Source organism: Ornithorhynchus anatinus, chromosome 2 (genome assembly GCF_004115215.2).
Source record: "Ornithorhynchus anatinus isolate Pmale09 chromosome 2, mOrnAna1.pri.v4, whole genome shotgun sequence".
NCBI classification, from domain to species: domain Eukaryota; kingdom Metazoa; phylum Chordata; class Mammalia; order Monotremata; family Ornithorhynchidae; genus Ornithorhynchus; species Ornithorhynchus anatinus.
Window position 1 is genome coordinate 166,027,221 of NC_041729.1, and position 18,869 is coordinate 166,046,089.

The 18,869-nt window shown below is 50.8% G+C and overlaps 1 protein-coding gene across 5 annotated transcripts in view; it reads left to right on the forward strand.

Moving 5' to 3' along the window:
* The window catches only part of ABCC9 (ATP binding cassette subfamily C member 9), a 203,996-nt gene that overhangs the window by 6,923 nt on the left and 178,204 nt on the right, over positions 1 to 18,869 (forward strand). For all 5 annotated transcript variants that reach the window (XM_029058306.2, XM_029058304.1, XM_029058303.2 and 2 more), the window contains exon 2: positions 18,074 to 18,236. In XM_029058306.2, the coding sequence (XP_028914139.1) occupies positions 18,092 to 18,236 (145 nt within the window). In that variant the 5' untranslated portion in view covers positions 18,074 to 18,091. The remainder of the gene's footprint in view (positions 1 to 18,073; positions 18,237 to 18,869) is intronic.

The following is an 18,869-nucleotide window of genomic DNA, read 5'->3' on the forward strand; positions in this document are numbered from 1 at the left end:
GATTGTCTTGTATCTGCCCCAGCACCTATTAATAATCATAGTAATGATAATGATGGTATTTACGCACTTACTATGTGCCAAGCACTGTTCTAAACGCTGGGGTAGATAACAGAGTGTTTGGCACTTAGAAAGCACGGCACAAGACCATTATCATCATGATTATAATGACGATGATAATGATGAAGCGGGGGGAGAGGGGGAGTGCTGACAAGAAGGGAGGACTTAGGCAAGCGGTTGGTGGCCAGATAGATGAGCTCAACGTACGTTAATGATAATAAGAATAATAAAAATGGTATTTGTTAAGCGCTCAGTCTGTGCCAGGCACTGTACTAAGTGCTGGAGTGGATACAAGCAAATCCGGTTGGACCCAGTCCCTGTCCCACGTGGGGCTCACGGTCTCCATCCCCATTTTACAGAGGAGAGAACTGAGGCACAGAAGTGACCCGACTTGCCCAACGTCACCCAGCAGACAAGGGGCGGAGCCGGGATTAGAACCCATGACCTTCTGCCTCCCAGGCCTGTGCTCTAGCTAGGTTGCTATTAAAGGAGTGAGGTGTGGAGACTGGGTTGGAGTAGGAGAGTAGCGAGGTGAGGTAGGAGGAGGTGAGGGGATTGAGGGCTTTAAAGCCGATGGTGAGGAGTTTTCCGTTGGATGAAGAGATGGGTGGGCAACCGCTTGGAGGTCCTTGAAGAGTGGGAAGACATGGACTGAACGTTTTTGTAATGATAATAATAATAACGTTGGTATTTGTTAAGCGCTTACTATGTGCCGAGCACTGTTCTAAGCGCTGGAGTAGATACAGGGTCATCGGGTTGTCCCACGTGGGGCTCACGGTCTTCATCCCCATTTTCCAGATGAGGTCACTGAGGCCCAGAGAAGTGAAGTGACTTGCCCACAGTCACACAGCTGACAAGCGGCAGGGCTGGGATTCGAACCCGTGACCTCTGACTCCCAAGCCCGGGCTCTTTCCACTGAGCCACGCTTCTTCTCCCTGTAGAAAGATGATCCGGGCAACAGAATGAAAGATGGCTGAAGTGGGGAAAGATGGGAAACAGGGAGAAGCAACATGGCCTAATGCCTGGACAGTGTTCAACCTGTTCACCTTGTATCTACTCCAGCACTTAGTAGCTTAGTAGCTTAGTAGGAGAAGCAGAGTGGCTCAGTGGAAAGAGCCCGGGCTTGGGAGTCCGAGGTCATGGGTTCTAATCCCAGCCCTGCCGCTTGTCAGCTGTCTGACTTTGGGCAAGTCACTTCGCTTCTCTGGGCCTCAGTTCCCTCATCTGGAAAATGGGGATGAAGCCTGTGAGCCCCACGTGGGACAACCCGATCACCTTGTATCCCTCCCTCAGAACGGTGCTCGGCGCTTAACAAGTGCCATCATCATCATCATGAGTACAGTGCCTGGCACATAGTAAAAGTACACATTTATTATTCTATTTATTTTATTAATGATGTGTATATATCTATAATTCTGTTTATCTATTTTGATGGTAGTGATGCCTGTCTACTTGTTTTGTTGTCTGTCTCCCCCTTCTAGACTGTGAGCCCCTCGTTGGGAAGGGATTGTCTCTGTTGCCCAAGTGTATTTTCCAAACGCTTAGTACAGTGGTCCGCACATGGTCAGCGCTCAATAAATACTATTGAATGAATGAATGAATGGTCTGCACACAGTAAGTGCTCAATGAATACAATTGACTGAATAAACGAATGCATGGACAGATACCATAAAGAAAAGCAAAAACCAGGGAGGTCAGCGAGTAGACGGTTGCCGAAGTCAAGGCGGGTTAGGATAAGTGTTTGAAGTAGCGAGGGGGCCGTTTGGGTGGAGAGGAGGATGCAGACTTTATAGATGTTGGTGAAGCTAGAACTGACAGGATCTGTTCACAGACTGGATATGTGGGTTGAATGAAAGGGTCGAGTCCAGGATAATGCCAAGATGATGGATTTGTGAGGCGGAGAGGACGGTATTGCCATCTACAGTCATGGAAAAAAAGTCAGGTGGAGGAAAAAGGTTTGGTTGGCAAAATGATGAGTTCTATTTTGGGCCTGTTAAGTTTGACTGGAAGGCCATCTGCTACAAGTCAAAAATAATAATGATAACAAATAATATTGGTATTTGTAAAGCGTTTACTATGTGCAGAGCACTGTGCTAAGCGCTGGAGGAGATACAGGGTCATCAGGTTGTCCCACGTGAGGCTCGCAGTTAAACCCCATTTTACAGATGAGGTCACTGAGGCCCAGAGAAGTGAAGCGACTTGCCCACAGTCACACAGCTGACATGCGGCAGAGCCGGGATTCGAACCCATGACCTCTGACTCCCAAGCTCGGGCTCGTTCCACTGAGCCGCGCTGCTTCTCTAAACCCACCTGTGCTGGGCGGCGGCGGCACGGGAGGGAGTCAAGGGTGGATACTCAGGTTTCCTGCACGGAAGGAGACGATGTTTAGACTGTGAGCCCGTCACTGGGCAGGGATCGTCTCTATCTGTTGCCCAATTGAACATGTCATGCGCTTAGTACAGTGTTCTGCACATAGTAAGCACTCAGTAAATGCTATTCAATGAATGAATGGTCATCCACTTCTGGATTTTTCCCAAGAAAACTCTGTGGATCCGCTACCAGAAGGATTGCGGATGGAGAGCGGGGCCTTCTGGGAGAGATGCGTCCCCGGTGTCGCTCTGGGTCGGAGACGACTCGACAGCGAAAGACGAGACGAGACAAGTTCGAGGTGTCGGGAGGCATCCGAATAGAGATGTTCCGAAGGCAGGAGGCAAAACGAGACTGCAGAGGAGGACGATCAGGGCTGGAGATGGAAATCTGAGATTCATCCGCTTAGAGATGGAAGTTGAAGTCGGGGGAGCGAACGACTTCTCCGAGGGAGGGGGTGGAGATGAAGAAGAGAAGGGGATCCAGAAATGAGCCTTGAGGGACCCCCCACAGTGAGGGGGTGGGAGGCGGAGGAGGAGCCCCCCGAGGAGACGGAGAAGGAGCGGCCGCAGAGAGAGGAGGAGAAGCAGGAGAGGACGGAGTCAGCGAAGCCGAGGTTGGATAATGTTTCCGGGAGAAGGGGGTGGGCCACAGTGTCAAAGCCAGCAGAGAGGTCGAGGAGGATTGGGATAGAGAAGACCTTTTCTTCCCTCTCCCCACGGCGTGTCGCATAGGACATAGTTGCGCAAATCAACGAATCGAACCATCAGTGACATTTAGGACATAGTTGCACAGATCAATGAATCAACCAATGGTATTTATTGAGTGCTTACTATATGCAGAGCACTGTATTAAGTGCTTGGGAGAGTACAATGCAACAGAATCAGCAGGCACGTTCCCGGCCCGTAACGTGCTAACGGATCGGGGGGGGGGGGGGGTCAGACGTTAGTATGAAATTAAGTAATTTGTAATATATAATTTAAAGATATGCCCATAAATGCTGAGGGGTTGAGGGTGGAGCAAATATCAAGTGTCTGAAGTTCACAGATCCAAATTCGCAGGTGATGCAGAAAGGAGAGGGAACAGAAAGGGCAGATTAGCAGTGATAGATTATTCTACTAAGACCAACTGACCTGCAAATAATAATAAATATGGTGATGGTATTTGTTAAGCACTTACTATGTGCCAGGCACTGTTCTAAGCGCTGGGGTAGATACAAGGTCATCAGGTCGTCCCACGTGGGGCTCACAGTCTTCATCCCCATTTTCCAGATGAGGTCACTGAGACCCGGAGAAGTGAAGTGGCCTAGCCCAAACTCACACAGCTGACAGGTGACAGAGCCGGGATTAGAACCCATGACCCCTGGCTCCCAAGCCTGGGCTCTTTCCGCTAAGCCACGCTGCTTCTCCAGCTGTGGTATTTATTAAGCGCTCTCTACGTGCGAAACGCTGTACTAAGCGCTGGAATTGATAGAAGCACATCAGGTCCCACAGGGGGCTCACATTCTAAGTAGGAGGATGCACAGGTATTGAACCCCCAGTTTTGCCGATGAGGGAATGGAGGTGCAGAGAACTGAAGCGATTTGCCCAAGATCACACAACAGACAAGTGGCGGAGTCAGGATTAGAACCCAGGTCCTCTGACTCCCAGGCCCGGGCTTCTTCCACTAGGCCACACCGCTGCTCCTAATAGGGGCTCGATGAATTCTGCATTGACTGATAATCTATAGTTGGCTTTCCTCCCTATTTGATTGCGATCTCCGTATGGGACGAGACTACGTCCACTGGGACGCAGTGGTCGCTCAGCCAGTCAATCGGCCATATTTATTCATTCGATAGTATGTACTGAGCACTTACTAAGTGCAGAGCACTGTACTGAGCGCTTGGAATTTATTGAGTGCTTACTGTGTGTCAAGCGCTGTACTAAGCGCTTGGGAAAGTACAGTATAACAGAGCTGGGAGACACGTTTCCTGCCCGTAATGAGCTTACAATCTAGAGGGGGAGACGGGCATGAATAGAAATAAATAAATGAGGGATACAGACGTAAATGCTGAGGGGCCGAGGGAGGGGTGAATAAAGGCAGCAAATTCAAGTGCAAGGGTGACGCAGAAGGGAGCGGGAGAGGAGGAAAGGAGGGCTTAGTCAGGGAAGGCTTCCTGGAGGAGACGGGCCTTCAATAAGGTTTGGAAGGTGGGAAGAGTCACTGTCTGTCGGTTCTGAAGAGGGAGGGCGTTCCAGGCCAGAGGCCAGGGGCTGGAACCCATTAAGCACCTAATAAATAGCACGACGATCATTATTGGCGTTATCCTTGTTATTAGTTTCAATCGATTATAGTATCAGTATTTATCGATTGAAGCCTCAAAAAGAGGGTGGAAAGTCTCAGCCAAGAGAACGTTTCAAATAACCCATAGCGGTATGGTTTGCTTGAGCCTAACGGTTGGTGTGAGGTGGAAGCTGCTCAAAAAGGTTGTGATTTGGGGATGGATTGAATAACGTGAACTCGTCGTGGGTAGGGAATTCATTCAGTCGATCGTATTTACTGAGTGCTTAGTGAGTGCGGAGCAGAAGCGGCGTGGCTCAGTGGAAAGAGCTCGGGCTTTGGAGTCAGAGGCCATGAGTTCGAATCTCGGCTCGGCCACTTGTCAGCTGTGTGAGCTGTGTGACTGTGGGCGAGTCACTTCACTTCTCTGTGCCTCAGTGACCTCATCTGTAAAGTGGGGATGAAGACTGTGAGCCCCACGTGGGACAACCTGATTCCCCTGTGTCTACCCCATCGCTTAGAACAGTGCTCGGCACATAGTAAGCGCTTAACAAATCCCAACATTATTACTAAGCGCTTGGAAACTACAATTCGGGAACAGAGAGGGACAATCCCTGCCCACGACGGGCTCAAAGTGTAGAAGGGGAAGACGGGCTTCAAAACAAGTAGGCAGGCATCAGTAGCATCAATAAACATAAATAGAATTAGAGATATATACACATCATTAATAAAATAAATAGAATAATAAATATGTACATAGATGCACAAGTGCTGTGGGGCGGGGAGGAGGGAATCAGACTGTTTATTGTCATATTTATTCTTCACACAGTAAGTGTTCAATAAATATGATTGAATAATAATAGTTATGTACCAAGCACTGTTCTAAGTGCTGGGGTAAATACAAGTTAATCAGGTTGGACACAGTCCTTGTCCTACTTGGGGCTCACAGTCTTACTCCCCATTTTACAGATGAGGTGCCTGAGGCTCAGAGAAATGAAATGACTTGCCCAGGGTCACACAGCAGACACGGGGTAGGGCTGGGATTAGAACCCAGGCCCTTCTGAATCCCGGGCCCGGGTTCTAGCCACTAAACCATACTGTTTCTCAGATTGAATGATTGGAAGGGAGTTTGTTCATTCATTCATTTGGATTCATTAAGTGCTTACAGTGTGCAGAGCACTGTATTAAGCACTTAGGAAAGTATAATACAACAATAAAGAGTGACAGTCCGTGCCCACAGTGAGCTCACAGTCTGGGGGGGGGGGGCAGGGAGACAGACATCAATGCAAATAGACATCAATACAAATCAATAAAATTACAGATATATACTTAAGTGGTGTGGGGCTGGGATGGGAGGAGAGCAAAGGGAGCGAGTCGGGGCGATGCGGAAGGGAGTGGGAGATGAGGAAAAGTGGGGCTTAGTCTGAGAAGGCCTCCGGGAGGAGGTGGGCCTTCAGTAAGGCCTTGAAGGAGAGGAGAGGAATTGTTTGGGGGATTTGAGGGGGGTGGGGGGCCTTCCGGGACGGAGGCGGGCCGGGGGCCGGGGGTCGGCGGCGGGACGGGAGAGATGGAGGCCCGGGGAGGAGGTTGGCATGAGAGGAGCGGAGCGTGCGGGCCGCCGGGGAGGAGGAGAGAAGGGACGGGAGGGAGGACGGGGCCGGGGGGCGGACGGCTTTAAAGCCAAGGGTGAGGAGTTTCTTTGTGATGCGGTGGTGGATGGGCAACCACTGGAGATTTTTGAGGATGGGGAGTGGCATGTTCCGTACGTTTCCGTGGAAAGACGATCTGGGCAGAGGAGTGAAGTATGGACTGGAGTGGGGAGAGGCAGGACGAGGGGAGGTCAGCGAGGAGGCTGATGCCGTCATCCAGGTGGGAGAGGGCGAGCGTTTGGATTCACGGGACAGCAGTTTGGATGGAGAGGAGAGGCGGATTTTAGCCATGTTGGGAAGGTGGGACCGGCAGGATTTAGGGATGGATTGAACGTGCGGGTGGAATGAGAGAGAGGAGTCAAGATTAACGCCCAGGTTACGGGCTGGTGAGAGGAGTTGCCTGAGTGAAGAGGAGAATGGAGGGAGCCTGTGGGTGAGGAGGGGAAAAGGGAGGCAGAGTGGCCTAGTGGAAAGGTCGTGGATTCTAATCCCGGCTCCGCCCCTTGTCAGCTGTGTGACTTGGAACAAGTCATTTCACTTCTCGGTGCCTCAGTGACCTCATCTGGAAAATGGGGACTAAGACCGTGAGCCCCACGCGGGACAACCTGATGACCGTGAATCTACCCCAGTGCTTAGAACAGCGCTCGGCACCTAGTAAGTGCTTAACAAATACCAGCATTGTCATTATTATACAGTCAATTGTATTTATTGTGTGCTTACTGTGTGAAGAGCACTGTGCCAAGTACTTGGGAGAATACAATGGAACGATATAAGACACATTCCTTGCCCACAACAAGTTTACAGACTAGAGGACAGGAGACCCTAGTTCTAATCCCACCCCTGTAACTGGTCCTATGCTGGGTGACCTTGGGCGAGTCACAGCACGGCTTAGTGGCAAGAGCCCGGACTTGGGAGTCGGAGGTCATGGATTCTAATGCCGCCTCCTCCACTTGTTAGCTGTGTGACTTTGGGCAAGTCACTTCACTTCTCTCTGCCTCAGTGACCTCATCTGGAAAATGGGGATGAAGACAGTGAGTCCCACGTGGGACAACCCGATCACCTTGTATCTACCCCAGAGCTTAGAACTTAGGGCTCTGTACCCGATAAGCGATCAATAAATACCATTGATCAATTGCTCAATTGAAGGGAATATGATTTTCGCTCTCTCTCCCTCATAAACTGAGCCCCACGTCTGACAGGGACTGTGTCTGATCAAATGATTTTATATTATCTTAATCTTAATATGATAATTCATTCAATTGTACTTATTGAGCGCTTACTGTGTGCAGAACATTGTACTAAGGGCTTGGAATGTACAGTTTGGCAACAGAGACAATCCCTGCCCAACAATGAGCTCACAGACTAATGGTATTTGTTAAGTGCTTCTTACTATGTGCCAGGCACTGTAATAAGCGCTGGGATGGATACAAGCAAATCGAGTTGGACGCAGTGCCTGTCCCATATGGGGCTCACAGTCTCAATCCCCATTTTCCAGCTGAGTTCACTGAGGCCCAGAGAAGTAAAGTGACTTGCCCAAAGTCACATAGCAGACAAATGGTGAAGCCAGAATTAGAACCCCTGACCTTCTCACTCCCAGGCCTGGGCTCTAGCCCCTATGCCAATCTTGTATCCCCTCAACAGTTCAGTATATTTTTGGTACATAAGACAAGCAGCGTGGCTCAGAGAAACGAGCCCGGGCTTGGGAGTCAGAGGTCATGGGTTCAAATCCCCGCTCTGCCACTTGTCAGCTGTGTGACTGTGGGCGAGTCACTTCACTTTTCTGTGCCTCAGTGACCTCATCTGGAAAATGGGGATTAAGACGGTGAGCCTCACATGGGACAACCTGATGACCCTGTATCTCCCCCAGCGCTTAGAACAGTGCTCTGCACATAGTAAGCGCTTAACAAATACCAAAGTTATTATTATTATCAGAAGGTTATGAGTTCTAATCCTCCTCCACTTGCCTGCTGTGTGACCTTGGGCAAGCCACCTCACTTCTCCGGACCTCAGTTCCCTCGCCCATAAAATGGGGATGAGGAGCGTGAGCCCCATGAGAAGCAGCGTGGCTCAGTAGAGAAGCAGCGTGGCTCAGTGGAAAGAGCCCGGGCTTGGGAGTCAGAGGTCATGGATTCGAATCCCGGCTCTGCCACTTGTCACTTCTCGGCGCCTCAGTTACCTCATCTGTGCAGTGGGGATTAACTCTAAACCTCATGTGGGACAACCTGATGACCCTGTATCTACCCCAGTGCTTAGAACAGTGCTCTGCACATAGTAAGCGCTTAACAAATAGCAACATTATTATTAGGTGGGGTAGAGACTGCATCCAACCTGATTATCTTCTATCTACCTCAGTGTTTAGAACAGTGCTGACCCATCGTAAGCTCTGAAAGAGTACCACTCGCACCTCAGCTGTCGCCCGCATTTGGCACGGCGAAAATCTCTGGAAGATGGCAGGCCAACAGCTCGGTGGCGGGGAGGGGAGAGGAGGGGGCATTCGGGCCTTGACCCCGACCCGTCAATCGAAGGCCAGAGGCCTCGGAAGAGAAATAGACGCCGTATGACTCAGTCACCGGGAGCCGAGCGGAGCCGTGCTGCTCAGCTGAGTTACCAGAAGTTCTATTTATAAGGTTCCCCTTAAATCCGTCGCTGAATTTTATATCCATTAACAGTTCGTCACGAGTCTCCGTCGAGGCCAAAGACAGCTCGCTCTTTTCTATTTGAAGGGGCCGTGGGGAAATGGAGGGATGGGAAAAAACAAGAAGAGGAGGAAAGATCGAGAAGGCAGTCGAGGGGAGGGATGTGGTTTTAGTGAAAATAAATATCTCCTCGCTCCCACCGACGGGGCTGAGCGGAAGGAGCCCGGGCCTGGGAGGCGGAGGACCTGGGTTCTCATCCCGGCTCCGCCGCTTATCAGCTGTGTGACCTTGGGCAAGTCATTCAGTTCTCTGGGCCTCAGCTCATCTGGAAAATGGGGATGAAGACCGTGAGCCCCACGTGGGACAACCCGATGACCTTGAATCGACCCTAGCGCTTAGAACAGTGCTTGGCACACAGTAAGCACTTAACAAATGCCATAAATATAATAATAATTATTATTGTTCTCTGGGCCTCAGTTCCCTCATCTGCAAAATGGAGAGTCAATCCCTGTTTTCCCTCCTTCTTTGATCGTGGCCCCTGGTGGGACCTGATCATTCTGTGTCGACCCCAGCACTTAGTACAGGGCTTGGCACACAGTGAACTCTTCACGAACGCTATTATTGTTATTAAAGCTCCCTCCTAGACTCTCAGCTCACTGTGGGCAGGGACAATATCTACCAGTCTGTTATACTGTACTCTCCCAAACAGTACAGTGCTGTGCACATAGTAAGTGCTCAATAAATACAATTTATTATTAGTATTTTCCCTCACTCATGGCCAGGGATAATAATAATAATGTTGGTATTTGTTATGCGCTTACTATGTGCAGAGCACTGTGCTAAACGCTGGGCTAGACACAGGGGAAACAGGTTGTCCCTCATGGGGCTCACAGTCTTAATCCCCATTTTCCAGATGAGGTAACTGAGGCACAGAGAAGTAAAATGACTTGCCCACAGTCCCACAGCTGACAAGCGGCAGAACCGGGATTCGAACCCATGACCTCCGACTCCGAAGCCCGGGCTCTTTCCACTGAGCCACGCAGCTTGTGGTAAGGGCACCCATAGAAGAGAGGAAAGTGCGGTGGGAGAAGGAGAAAATTCGCATCACCGATGAATTTAGCACGTGGTATTTATATTACAGCCTGCTGAACTAGTTATAATAAAAATAACGATAATTGTGGTATTTGTTAAACATTGTGCTGAGCCTTGAGATAAGGACAAAATAAGCAGAACGGACGCAGTCCGTGTCCCACATCAATCGATCCATGGAATTCACTGAGCACGTACCGTGTGCAGAGCACCGGACTGATTACTTGGGAAAATACAATAAAATGTGTACGTAATCCCTGCTCACAAAGAGCTGATGGTCTAAGAGGGAGAGGGACGCTGAAATAGAGAAGGACGAGGAGAAATAGCAGAGTGTCAGGATATGGAAGTATAGGCGCAGCAGGGAAGATAGACCACGGGCCTGGGAGTCAGAAGGTCATAATAAAAATAATGATGGTATTTGTTGTGCGCTTACTATGTGCCAAGCACAGTTCTAAGCGCTAGGGTCGATTCAAGGTCATCGGGTTGTCCCACGTGGGGCTCACAGGCTTCATCCCCATTTTGCAGATGAGGTAACTGAGACCCAGAGAGGTGAGGTGACTTGCCCAAAGTAGCACAGCTGATAAGTGGTGGAGCCGGGATTGGAACCCACGACCTCTGACTCCCAAACCCGGACTCTTGCCACTAAGTCACACTGCTTCTCTACTAAGCCACGATGGGTTCTAGACCCGGCTCCGCCGCTTGTCTGCTGCTGTGTGACCTTGGGCAAGTCACTTGACCTCTCTGGGCCTCAGTTCTCTCACCTGTAAAATGGGGATGGAGGCTGTGAGCCCCACGTGGGACAGGGACTGTGTCCAAACCGATTTGCTTGTGTCCACCCAGCGCTTAGTACAGTGCTTGGCACATAGTAAGTGCTTAACAAGTATGACTATCATCATTATTATTATTATTATCATTAATGCTGTGGGGCTGGAGGAAGGATCAATGAGCTTAAGGGATCTCAGCCAAGAGCAGAGTTTATGCAGACGGGAGAGTTGAGATGGGAATGATGATGATGTTGATAAGGGTATTTGTCAAGAGAAGCAGCGTGGCTCAGTGGAAAGAGCCTGGGCTTCGGAGTCAGAAGTCATGAGTTCGACTCCCGGCTCTGCCACTCGTCAGCTGTGTGACTGTGGTCAAGTCACTTAACCTCTCTGTGCCTCAGTTCCCTCATCTGTAAAATGGGGATTAAAAGTGTGTGAGCCCCACGTGGGACAACCTGATTACCCTGTATCTCCCCCAGCGCTGGAACAGTGCTGGGCACCTAGTAAGCGCTTAACAAATACCAACATTTATTTTTTAAAATTTAATTCCAACTCCACCATTTAGCTGCTGTGTGACCTTGGGGAAGCCACTTAGCTTCTCTGAGCCTCAGTTACCTCTTCTGGAAAATGGGGATGAAGACCGTGAGCCCCACATGGGACAACCTGATGACCTTGTATCTCCCCCAGCGCTTAGAACAGTGCTTGACACATAGTAATCGCTTAACAAATACCATAATTAGTATTATTATTATTAAGACCTTACTGTGTTCCCAGCACTGTACTAAGTGCTGGAGTGGATACAAGCAAATTGGGTTGAAGTGAGGGCTCAGCCCTGTACAGTTGTTCTTCCTACATCCGTGCTCTGTTCGAAATGGGTTTTTCTGTTGGTTTGTTGATTTTTTTATGAGCGCTTACTGTGTGCCAGGCACTGTTCTAAGCGCTGGAGTAGTTACAAGCTGACATGGCTCAGTGGAAAGAGCCCTTGCTTGGGAGTCAGAGGTTGAAGTTTCTAATCCCGGCTCCGTCACTTGTCAGCTGTGTGACTTTGGGCAAATCACTTCACTTCTCAGGGCCTCAGTGACCTCATCTGGGAAAATGGGGATGAAGACTATGAGCCACACGTGGGACAGCCTGATGACCTTGTATCCGCCCCAGTGCTTAGAACAGTGCTTGGCACATAGTAATCGCTTAACAAATGTCATCATCTGATGGGACACAGTCCCACGTGGGGCTCACGGTCTTCATCCCCATTTACAGATGAGGTGACTGAGGCCCAGAGAAGGGAAGTGAGTTGCCCCAAATCACACAGCAGACTAATGGTGGAGCAAAGACCAGAGCCCAGGTCCTTCTGACTCCCAGGGATGGGCTCTAGCCACTAGGCAACACTACTTTTCTGGTTGACTCACTCCTCCAAGAGGCCTTCCCTGATCAAGTCCTCATTTCCTCTTCGCCCACTCCCTTCTGCGTCATCCTTACATTAGGATTTGCTCCCTTTATTCGTCCTCCCTCAGCCCTACAGCCCTTATAAAAATCCATAATTTATTTATTTCTATTCGTGCCTGTCTCCCCATCTAGACTGTTAGATGATAGGATATTCATTCAATAGTATTTATTGAGCGCTTACTATGTGCAGAGCACTGTACTAAGCGCTTGGGATGAACAAGTCGGCAACAGATAGAGACGGTCCCTGCCGTTTGACGGGCTTACGGTCTAATCGGGGGAGACGGACAGACGAGAACAATGGCAATAAACAGCGTCAAGGGGAAGAACATCTCGTAAAAACCGATGGCGACTAAATAGAATCGAGGCGATGTACAATTCATTAACAAAATAAATAGGGTAACGAAAATACCCTAGCCATTGTATTTATGTGGTAACAGTTTGGATGGAGAGGAACGGGTGGATTTTAGCGAAGTTGGGAAGGTGAGACCCACAGGATTTAGTGATGGATAGGATGTGTGGGTTGAAGGAGAGAGGAGTCAAGGTTATGGTCTGGTGAGACAGGGAGGATGGTGGTGCCGTCTACAGTGATGGGAAAGTCAGAGGGAGGACAGGGTTTGGTGGGGAAGATAAGGAGCTCGGTTTTGGACGTGTTCAATGTGAAGTGATGGGAGGACAACCAAGTAGAGTTGTCTTGAAGGCAGGGGGAGATGGGAGACTGGAGAGGGAGAGAGATTAGGGCTAGAGACGGAGATTTGGGTATCATCCATTCAGAGATGGTAGTTGAAGCCGTGGGAGCGATTGAGCTCTCCAAGGGAGTGGGTGGAGATGGTGAAGAGAAGGAGATCCAGAATTGAGCCTTGAGGGGCCTCCACAGTGAGGGGGTGGAGGCGGAGGAGGAGTCCACGAAGGAGACTGAGAATAAGTGGCCGGAGAGATAAGAGGAGAACCAGGAGAGGACAGAGTCAGTGAGGCTGAGATCGGATAACGTTTCCAGGAGAAGGGGGTGGACAGTTGAGAGGTTGGGGGGGGATCAGGATGGAGTAGAGGCCGTTGGATTTGTCAAGAGGGAGGTCAGTGGTGACCTCTGAGAGGGCCGTTTCTGTGCAGTGAAGGGGCTGGAAGCCAGATCGGAGGGAGTCAAGGAGAAAATTGGAGGAGAGGAAATGGAGACAGTGGGTGTAGACGACTCTCTCAAGGAGCTTGGAAAGGAAGGTTAGGACGGAGATGGAGTCAATAACTGGAAGGAGCCGTGGGGTCAAGGGAGGGAGTTTTTAGGATGGGGGTCCTCGGCATGTGTGAAAGCAGTGGGGAAGAAGCTTTTGGAGAGCAAATGGTTGAAGATGGCTGTTAGGGAGGGAAGAAGGGAAGGGGGCAAGAATCTCGATAAGATGCGAAGGAATGGAGTTTGCTGTGCAGGTGGAGGGGGTGGATTTTGAGAGAAGCAGAAGGAGGCCTACCTCTTGGTCGAGAGTAAAGTCGGGGTATTTGTAAGGTGCCAAGCACTGCTGTAAGCACTGGGGTAGACTCAAGACCAACCCATCAGAAACAGCCCCTGTCCCACATTAAAAGCACTCAATATCCTCGCCCCCTCCTACCTCACTTAGGTCACTTCACTTCTCTGGGCCTCGGTTCCCTCATGTGCAAAATGGGGATTAAGAGTCTGAGCCCCATGTGGGACAGGGACTGTGTCCAACGTGATTAACTTGTATCTATCCCAGTGCTTGGCACATAGTAAGCACTCAGCAAGCATCATCGTTATTATTAGGAGAGCTCCTCTAGGGAAAGATGGGAGAGTTGAAGAGGGGGCCGGAAGGGGGAGGGACTGAGGAGGGGCAGGGGAGATTTTAGGGAGCTCACACCTGATGATAGTGTCAATTTTCTTAATAAAATGGGGGTAGACCACTGAGGGCAAGGGAAGGGGGGGCCGGAGGAGGGAGTTGAATGTCTGGAACAAATGGCGAGGGCGATGGGCATGGGTGTCAATAAGGGTAGAGAAATAGTTTTGCCAGGCAGCAGAGCGGGAAGAGTTAAAGCACAAAAAGATAATAATATTTATAATAATAGTGGTATTTGTCAAGCGCTTACTATTTGCCAAGCCCTGTTCTAAGCGCTGGGATAGATACAAGGGAATCGGATTGTCCCACGTGGGGCTCACAGTCTTCATCCCCATTTTCCAGATGAGCTAACTGAGGCCCAGAGAAGTGAAGTCACTTGCCCAAGGTCAAACAGTAGATAAGTGGCGGAGTTGGGATTAGCACCCACGACCTCTGACTCCCAAGCCCGGGCTCCTTCCGCTAAGCCACACTGAAAGGATAAACTTGAAATGGACAAAGCTGGCCTAATATTTAGATTTCCTCCAGCAGCACTCAAGCCTACTGTGCGCAGAACACAGTACTAAACACTTGGGCGAGTATAATAGACTTAGAAGATACTTTCTCTGGCCTCAAGGAGCTGACAGTCTACTATGTGCAGAGCGTGGTAGTGAGGGCTTGGGTGAGTTCCAACAGTTAGCAGCTCCAATCCCCGCCCTCAAGGACTTCATTCATTCATTCAATAGTATTTATCGAGCGCTTACTATGTGCAGAGCACTGGACTAAGCGCTTGGAATGAACGAGTCGGCAACAGATAGAGACGGTCCCCGCCCTCTGACGGGCTCACGGTCCGATCGGGGGGAGACGGACGGACGAGAACGATGGCGATGAATAGAGTCGAGGGGAAGGACGTCTCGTAAACACCGACGGCGACTGAATAGAATCGAGGCGATGGACATCTCATTAACAAAATAAATAGGGTGACGAAGATATAGACGGTCTAGCGGACGAGTACGGTGCCGAGGGGATGGAAAGGGAGAGGGGGAGGAGCGGAGGGAGATGGGGGGAGAAGAGGGTTAAGCCGCAGAGAGGTGAAGGGGGGGTGGTAGAAGGAGTAGAGGGAGAAGAGGAGTTCAGTCTGGGAAGGCCTCTCGGAGGAGGTGACTTTTAAGTAGGGTTTCGAAGAGGGGAAGAGAATCAGTTTGGCGGAGGGGAGGAGGGAGGGCGTTCCGGGACGGCGGGAGGACGCGGCCCGGGGGTCGACGGCGGGATGGGCGAGACCGAGGGACGGCGAGGAGGCGGGCGGCGGAGGAGCAGAGCGTGCGGGGTGGGCGATGGAAAGAGAGAAGGGAGGAGAGGTAGGAAGGGGTAAGGTGATGTAGAGCCTCGAAGCCTAGAGTGAGGAGTTTTTGTTTGGAGCGGAGGTCGATAGGCAACCACTGGAGGTGTTTAAGAAGGGGAGGGACACGCCCAGATCGTTTCTGCGGGAAGGTGAGCCGGGCAGCGGAGTGAAGAATAGACCGGAGCGGGGCGAGAGAGGAGGAAGGGAGATGGGAGAGAAGGCCGACACGGTAGTCTAGCCGGGATATAACGAGAGCCCGTAACGAGTCTGGGTGGAGAGGAAAGGGCGGATCTTGGCGATATCGTAGAGGTGAGACCGGCAGGTCTCGGTAACGGATAGGACGCGTGGGGTGAACGAGAGAGACGAGTCAAGGATGACACCGAGATCGCGGGCCCGAGAGACGGGAAGGATGGTCGTGCCATCCACGGCGATAGAGAAGTCTGGGAGAGGACCGGGTTCGGGAGGGAAGACGAGGAGCTCGGTCTCGCTCACGTCGAGTTTCAGGCGGCGGGCCGACATCCGGGCGGAGACGTCCCGGAGGCGGGAGGAGACGCGAGCCCGAAGGGAGGGGGAGAGGACGGGGGCGGAGATGGAGATCTGCGTGTCATCTGCGTAGAGATGGTCGTCGAAGCCGTGAGAGCGGATGAGTTCGCCGAGGGAGTGAGTGTAAATGGAGAACGGAAGAGGGCCGAGAACTGACCCTTGAGGAACTCCGACGGTTAAAGGATGGGAGGGGGAGGAGGCTCCAGTGTAGGAGACCGAGAATGACCGGCCAGAGAGGCGAGAGGAGAACCGGGAGAGGACGGAGTCCGTGAAGCCGAGGTGAGATGAGGTATGGAGGAGGAGGGGACGGTCGATGGTGTCAAAGGCAGCAGAGAGGTCAAAGAGGATCAGAATGGAGTGGGAGCCATCGGATTTGACAAGAAGGAGGTCACGGTTGACCTTAGAGAGAGCAGTCTCGGTAGAGTGGAGGGGACGGAAGCCAGATTGGAGGGGGTCCAGGAGAGAATGGCAATCCAACACCAGAGAGAGACTCTAATAATAACAACAATGATAATGTTGGTATTTGTTAAGCACTTACTATGTGCCGAGCACTGTTCTAAGCTCTGGGGGAGATACAGGGTCATCAGTTTGTCCCACGTGAGGCTCACAGTTAATCCCCATTTTACAGATGATGTAACTGAGGCACAGAGAAGTGAAGTGACTTGCCCACGGTCACACAGCTGACAGGTGGTAGAGCCGGGATTCGAACCCATGACCTCTGGCTCCCAAGCCCGGGCTCTTTCCACCAAGCCACGCTGCTTCTCTAAAGTATTTAGAGGGAGAGACGAACAGAATAATAATAATTATGGCATTCGTTAAGCGCTTACTGTGTGCAGAGCACCGTTCTAAGCGCTGGAGAGGATACAGGGTGATCAGGTGGTCCCACGTGGGGCTCACAGTCTTCACCACCATTTTACAGATGAGGTCACCGAGACACAGAGAAGTTAAGTGACTTGCCCAAAGGCATCCAGCTGACTAGCGGCTGAGCTGGGCAGAAGGGCAGGTGGAAACCTGTCTTTAGTTCCGCTCCTCCGATTCTCTCCAATCTGGCTACCGTCCCCTTCGCTCCACAGAAACCGCCCTCTCTAAGGTCACCGACGACCTCCTTCTTGCCAAATCCGAAGGCCTCTACTCCATCCTCACCCTCCTCGACCCCTCGGCTTCCTTCCACGCTGTGTCCCACCCCCTTCTCCCGGAAACATTATCCAACCTCGGCTTCGCTGACCCCGTCCTCTCCCGCTTCTCCTCTTCTCTCTCCGGCCGCTCATTCTCCGTCTCCTCCGCGGGCTCCTCCTCCGCCTCTCACCCCCTCGCTGTGGGGGTCCCTAACTGAAAGGGGAATCTCACATTTCATTCATTCCTTCCTTCATTTTTATTGTCAGAGGTCATGAGTTCGACTCCCTGCTCTGCCACTTGTCAACTGTCTGACTGTGGGCAAGTCACTTCACTTCTCTGTGCCTCAGTGACCTCATCTGTAAAATGGGGATTAACTGTGAGCCGCACGTGGGACAACCTGATGCCCCTGTATCTCCCCCAGCGCTTAGAACAGTGCTCTGCGCATAGTAAGCGCTTAACAAATACCAACATTATTATTATTATTACTGTGCGCAGAGCACTGTCCTAAGCGCTTGGGAGAGGACAGTATAACAATAAACACAGTCCCTGCCCACAACGAGTTTACAGCCTTCAAATGTTGGTTTGGGCTCATTTTGAGGGGAAGGAAGTTGGATGATTGCTTTGAGGCCGGCCCTGGGAGTCAGAAGGTCATGGGTTCTAATCCCAGCTCCGCCACCTGTCTGCTGTGTGACCTTGGGCAAATCACTTCACTTCTCTGTGCCTCAGTTCCCTCATCTATAAAAAGGGGGAATAAGACCGTGAGATATAGACTGTGTCCAACCCGATCATCTCGTATCGATCCTCGTGGGACAACCCGATGACCTTGTATCTACACTGTGCTTGGCACATAGTAAGCGCTTAACAAATACCATAATTATTATGATTATCCCAGCGCTTAGAACAGTGCCTGGCACACAGTAAGCGCTTAACAAATACCCAAAATAGTTATTGTTATCCTCCAACTCTGCTCTCCATCCTCTCTGTTCTCCTTCCCTTCCAGGTGGAGCGTCAAGGAACGATGAGTCTCTCGTTCTGTGGCAACGACAACATTTCTTCCTACAACATCCAAAGAGGAGTCTTGGAAAATGCCTGCTTTGTGGACGCCCTTAACCTCGTTCCTCATGTCTTTCTGCTCTTCATCACTTTTCCGATACTGTTCATCGGTGAGTAACCGAGCGCCCAGAGTTAACGGAAGTAGATAAAGCTCGCTGAGGCATTAGCTTCGCTCCCCGGGATCATTCATTCATTCATTCGCATTTAATGAGCACTTACTATGTGCGGAGCACTGTACTAGGCGCTCAGGAGAGGACAGTACCAACAATAGACACATTCCCTGCCCACAGCGAGCTGACAGGCTGCGGGTGGGGGGATCGAACGTGAAGGGACGGAAACAGCCTAGTGGATGGAGCCCGGGCCTGGGAGTCAGAAGGACCTGGGTTCTAATCCCAGCTCCGCTGCTTGTCTGCTGCGTGACCTTGGGCAAGTCACTTCACTCTTTGTGTCTCAGTTGCCTCATCTGTAAAATGGGGATGAAGACTGTGAGCCCCACGGGCGACAGGGACTGTGTCCAACCTGATTACCTCGTATCTACCCCAGCGATTAAAATAGTACTTGCCACATAGGAAGTGCTTAACAAATTGATTAATTAAAGAGAAAAAGACACCTTCGTCAGGGATTGAAAAATACTGGGCTGATAGCCCAGATTTGGTAATGTGTCGTCATATGTCACTCATTCTTTCATTCGATCATACTTATTGAGCGCTTGGACCTAGAAAAATGATCCGGGCAGCAGGGTA